Here is a 6,273-nt window from a genome sequence, read left to right as displayed (position 1 = left end):
ACTTGTTATTGTCATGTGCATTACACATGACCATTTATTATTTAACCCAACTTTTTTTTTTATACAAGATAGAAATTCTACTCTAACCTAATCTAAGTGTATATGCGTGTGAAGCTCCCTTCTGGAGACTTGAACCCTGGCCTTTGCCCCCCACACTCCATAAGTATTTATACTTGTGGAGTGACCATTGCACCAAGAGCGTGCAGTGGTATTATTTAACCCAACTAAGTAAGTGAGTCATGTGCATTATCGGGACATGTCATCTTCCTGTCTTATTGATAGTTGAATCATAAAAACATCAATTTCATGTCAATTAATAGTAAGCTATTGCCCTAAGTTCAAATCTAGCTTATTCTAAAAATAAAAATAAAAAAGTTTTCAAATCTAGCAAATATAAGTAAAAGATTGGATTGTTGAATGATTAAATTGTAATCCCTGCGTGTTGAAGTGTAACTACCATTTGGTTTAGCGATGACGGAACTATGCTTGGACTTGGGGGGCAGTGCCCCCCCCCCCCCCCCCCCCCAAATTTTTTCAGGTTTTTTTTTTAAAGTATATATATGTGTGTATTAATTTTAGTAATTTGTTTCAATAAATTTGCACTTTGCCCCCCTCAATAATATTATTGATCTTTTTAAAGGCTATGCACTTTGCCCCCCTCAATAATATTATTGATCTTTTTAAAGGCTATAAAAAATTTTATTGATCTAAAATCTGAAATAAATTTAACAAGCTCAACAACAAAATTTACCAATAACAAACTTAAGCCCAAACAACACCCCAAAACAAACCCACGCAAGACACAAACAAAAAATAAAGTAAAATAAAAAATTCTTAAGCCTATTCTAACTAGTCTAAGTGAACACCCACACACATCTAACAACACACAAGACACCCAAAAAAAGTTTTTTTAAAAAAGAAAAAAAAAAAAAAAAAAAAAAAAAAAAAAAACTTAACTTTCTAAATTGAGAAGTGCTACGTCGTCAACATTTTCACAACAAATCATATGCAGTAAGTTGTTATTGGTTCTAATTTGAATCCATAACTTTTTTTTGAAAATGAATTTGAATCCACAACTTAAATTACTTTTTTACTCACTTATAACAATCAATAATAACCGATCATTTATGATTTATTGTGAACATAGCATTTCTCTTCTAGATGAATGCTTATTTGAAGTTTCAAAAAAAAAATTTGTTTGTATTTTTGCCCCCCTTAACTCCAAGTTCTGGCTCCGTCCTTGGTTCAGCTTCTTCTTTTGTAAAACTAACCATTTATAGTGAATGTTGGTAACTTTTGTCAACAAACTGTTATTGATATCCAATTTTGGGCATGATTAGAAAGCAGATGAAAGTAGTGAAATTTCTCCAAAATCTGCCATTGTTCGGGATGTGGTCAAACTTGGTCTGGATAAGTGTTAATTCTCTGGAAAAAGGAGAAAGAATTTCAATGATCTATGCTGCTTCTTTTCTTTTCTCTTTTAATTATTTTTTATTGCATAAGAAGCAATTTTCAAGTTTTAAATTTTCAATACACTTTTAAGCAATGTTTTTCCGCTCCACTTGTGATTTTGTTGGTTGAGACTTGAGAATACAAGCCTGCAAATCATATATGCTTGGGCCTAAAAGGCTGTTTTTTTGTTGGGCCTTATTGAAGGTACTGTTCCCTAAGCCACTTTCTCTCACACAAAAGAGTACTGTTCCCTGCGGTTTGGAAATGCTGAGTTCACAAATGTTTTGTAGGTGTGACACAGGATTAATGTTAGAACATTCACATCAGACCATCTAAAGTCTTCTAAAATAGATCTACAGTGCAAATTTTACACATTTTGGCCAAAAAACATCCCACATCAGCTCATGTAAACCTGTGTAAAATCATCTAAAAATTTCCATGAGCTTCAGTAACCGTGCATATATACACGGTTACTGTAGCTCGTGTATACATTATTATAATAATTTCTAATTTCGCTCGTTTTTTTCTCTCTCTTCATCTGCACAACCAACACCACCATCATCATCAATTGCTTCTTCCTCTTATACACACACTCCCACAGTCAAAATCAAAAATCAACCACAAAAATCAAAAATCAACCAAAAAATCAACAACAAAATCACCCAGAAACACCACAAAACCAAACACACCCACACACGGACACACCAACGGAGACAGAGAGAGTGGATCGCAGTTCTTCTCGGCAGATCGGCGTGCTTGGATCGGAGTGCTTGGATCGGCGTTCTTCTCGCCGTGCTTGGATCGGAGACAGAGAGAGTGGATCGGCGCTTGTGGCGAATCGGCGTGCTTGGATCGGCGTTCTTCTCGCCGTGCTTGGATCGAAGTTCTTCTCGCCGTGCTTGGATCGGAGACAGAGAGAATGGATCGAAAGTTCTTCTCGGCGCCGTGCTCCCTGCTCGGATCAGAGACAGAGAGAGTGGATTGGAGTTCTTCTCGGCGCCGTGCTCCCTGCTTGGATCGGAGACAGAGAGTGGATCGAAAAAAGAAACTCTAGAACAGAGTCTCGTGAGTGGAGAGAGAGAGAGACGCTCGTGAGTGGAGAGTGGAGAGACCGGGTATGGAGAGATAATCCAGAGGGAGAGATCGGGTATGGAGAGATAACCCAGAGGGAGAGAGATAGAAGAGAGAGAGAGAGAAATCAGAAAATAGGATACAGGAAGGGGAAAAGCGCGTTAAAAATGGGTATACGGGTTAGGTGGGAAATAATAAAATAATAAAGAAAATTGATTATTTAAATAAGAAAGGTGATAGAATAGATGAACTGATGTGGGTGTTTTGTAAAAATGATGGTGTAAAATAGAAAAAAGTAGGTTTTTGGTGTAAAATAGACGGAATCTTTTAGACGAGCTGATGTGAATGCTCTTAGACTAGCCAAACGGATATTTTTGCAAAGAACAAAATTTATATACAGTATCTTAGGTGTTGTTTTTTAGATTTTCTTTTTAAGATTCTGGTATGTGGCTACTTAACTTAAAAAATACACTTCCATACATGAGAAAAAAGTCACATAGCAGAATCTTAAAAGAGGAACCTAAGGAATAACATATAAGCACTGTATCTAAGTCTTACTCTTCTGCAAAATAACCATTTTGCTAAAAATTTCGTTAGTTAGTATGGTTTCTAAACTATTTAGGAAACTAACATCTCGAGTTCATTAAACTCAAGCAACTTGAGTTTTAGAGACTCGAGTTCTATGTGCTGGCAGAATTGAGGTGAAAATTTATCTACGTAGAAATTGAGTCTTTAAATCAAGACTCAGTTCCCTCAACACTTCTTTCTTCAAAATCTTGGCCTAAGCTCCATGGCCAACACTTCTTTCTTCTAATCTTAGAACCTTCGGATCGCCATGGCCAAATCTCCATGGTTTAACCTCAGCCTTCGCCTCTTCTCTAAACCTCAACCTAAACACTCACATCTAATCGATCTCTCTAACTCTCAAAACTTCAAGCCCAATTCTAGAGACAACAAACCCAAAAAATAGAAAACAACAAAACCAAGCAACAATACCACCGGAAAGGAGGAGAAGATGGAGAGGAAAGTTTGAGAAGAAGAAGATGGATTATAAACTTGTAATATTACTATTTATAAACTTATTAAGTATTTATTTATTTATTTATTTTATAATTAAATAAATTAAACCGGCCCTAGCCGATTTAATTTTTAAACCCTAGCATCTTATATATAACTTGTAACCCTAGCCTCCCCTCACCCCATTTTCTCTCCCTCTCACAAACACATACCCTGCATCTCTTCGTTCTTCTTTTGGATGCCTATCACACTTATCAAACATGCTGTCGTGTTGTCAATAGTTTTATCATGATCTAGCATGCAATTTATCTGATTATGTGTCCTTCGATCTTAAACTATAATTCTCTTCAGGTAGTAGTATCTACTATGAGTCACCTTGGTTTTTCACTCTTTGGCATCTCTATCAAAAGGACTGCAGCTATCACAGCCAGGTGGACTGGCTTAAGAAACATTTCTTCTGGTGCATTGTCTTTAAGGTGTTGTTTCTCTAATTGTCCTAGCTCATCAGCAGATTTAAACCCTTTTCCATTTCTACCGCTTGGGCCTCCAGAAATCCCTCATTCAACAGTTACTGCGATTCCAAGTCTAGTTGATGCCCAAGACTTTTTCTTTGATGAAAACCGGGTTTCACTGGAAGTTGAAGCCGATCCATGTTTTCAATTTTATAAAGAGTTTAGAGAAATGAAATCATTAGCTGGTCTTATGCACTCTTTGGAGATGTCTTGGTACCACTGTCCGCTTACCACCCTCAAACTCATATGCCTTTTGAGGAACACTAATTATTTGAGAAATCAAAGAAGAGAGGAGTTCTATTTTGCAGCTATTTGGCTCCACCATTACCACCCTAAAACGCTAGCATGCAATTTGAAGACTTTTGCCAAATTTGCGTGTTTGAAAGACTTGCTGGAAATCCTCTTACGGATTGTCAATGGCAGCACCATGAAACTTGAAACTTATGACATAATCTACAGCAGGGAAGAACTTATAAGGAGAGAGCGAATGCTTAGAAGAAAGGCTGTGAAATATAAGACGAATGCTGAGCAAGAGAAGGCTACAGAGAGAAATGACAAAATAAATAGGATGGCGAAAAACGCCATTGAGAGGTACAAGTATGATCCAAAGTACCGTTTCTTATATGATCGGATTTCTGATCTCTTTGTTGAGCTACTTAAGGCTGACCTTGAGCACTTGAATTCTGGGCGGATAGAAAAAATTAGTTTGGCTTCAAAATGGTGCCCTTCTCTTTACTCTTCTTATGATCATTCAACTTTATTTTGTGAGAGTGTTGCTCGGAGGCTTTTCCCATATGATTCTTGTCCTGAATACAAAGGGATTGATGAGGATCACTACGTTTACAGAGTCCGAAATCGATTACAGAAAGAAGTTCTTGTCCCACTTCGCAAAGCCCTGGAGTTACCAGAAATTTATATGAGTGCCAATCAATGGAACTTGCTTCGATATGATCGAATCTCGTCTATTGCGTTGAGAAATTACAGGCAGGCATTCTTTAAACATGATCGTGAAAGGTATTTGCAGTACCTTCAAAATGTGCAGGGCCCTGAAATGCCAAAAACCACAGCCAAGGATGAAGTAATGAGGGAGAATTTTGAAAGGAATGGGCATGTGATGCCAGAAACTTTGCATTGGGACGTTAGTAACCATGGACCGCCTCCGCCAGTTCCAGCTGTGGTCTCACTTGAGGGTGGTCTAACACACATAAGTAGTCCCTCAAAGAAAAGTTTCAGAGTTTCATTGGAGGGAGATGGAACCCTGAATTTGAGGGCTATGATGGAATCGGAGATTAGCAGTGTAGATGACTCAGAACTTTTAGTGCACGATTGATTGATTGATTTATTTATTTTTTAATTCTCTGTTTAGCTAGACAGTGTTGTTTATGTTAGCAGTGTAGGTAAATTTATTTTAACTGTGTTCTATGGATTATGTCTAATGCATAATTATCTTGTCTAAACTTGTGTAGTTTTAAGATATCAAGAAATTGCATTGGAGGCATGCAGACAGTTTCAAAATTAACTTTTAGTTTAACTTTAAGAACTTGAAAAGTTTTGAGGGAGTCAATTAGATAGCATATCTCATGATATTTTGATTTTTTTTTTTTTTTTTAAGATCATAAGATAACATGATAATCAAGTTCCAAAAGAATTACTAAACCAAAAGCTATCCCTTGTCTTTGAAGCTTTGTGTAGCAAGTTGCCTTGTTTCTTTGAAAATTATTGGGTGGACAGCATGAAAAATAGCTTTAGTCTCTTGAGACTGAAGTATTCTGATATCATAGACCAGAGTCTCAACCTTCCATTTTCTTCATTCTCTGTTGTACTTTAATTCTATTTCTTTGTCTCCAACTAATATGTCAGCAGACCTGAAGCTCAACTGTCTTGCTTTCATTAGGACTTTTCTGATTGCATGCCATCTAACAGCTTGTTTTCCTTGTAAACTTATGTAATGACACCTAGCAAATACTCTTACCCCCAATCTTGACTTTGCCACAAAAGCTATTACCTTAGTTTTCTTCCATTTGCCTTGTTAAAATCATCCAGCTACAACCTTGACTTTCTGTTTCAGACATATAGGGCCAGTTTGGATTAAGGGGGAGTGAGTAGAGTTGACCGGAGATTAGCCAACTCCATTTTACTCCCTCTCCCTCCCCCTCAATCCAAACTGGCCAATCAAGTTTGGATTTGCACTGCTGCTTTCGTCTCCCATAAGCTCTTTACT

General features: G+C 37.2%; 1 protein-coding gene across 1 annotated transcript; it reads left to right on the top strand.

Annotated features, from left to right (window-relative positions):
* The first annotated feature begins 3,906 nt into the window (after positions 1-3,906).
* Positions 3,907-5,382, top strand: LOC115981303. Its single transcript, XM_031103460.1, has one exon. It carries the CDS (start codon positions 3,907-3,909, stop codon positions 5,380-5,382), a length of 1,476 nt encoding a protein of 491 aa, XP_030959320.1.
* The last annotated feature ends 891 nt before the right edge of the window (positions 5,383-6,273 follow it).

The sequence above is a fragment of the Quercus lobata genome, chromosome 3 (assembly GCF_001633185.2).
Source record: "Quercus lobata isolate SW786 chromosome 3, ValleyOak3.0 Primary Assembly, whole genome shotgun sequence".
Taxonomy (NCBI): Eukaryota; Viridiplantae; Streptophyta; class Magnoliopsida; order Fagales; family Fagaceae; genus Quercus; species Quercus lobata.
This window is presented reverse-complemented; position numbering and strand designations above follow the sequence as displayed.

Excerpts from the sequence above, each read along its gene's own strand:
- LOC115981303 (XM_031103460.1), top strand. The coding sequence starts at position 3,907 with ATGAGTCACCTTGGTTTTTCACTCTTTGGCATCTCTATCAAAAGGACT.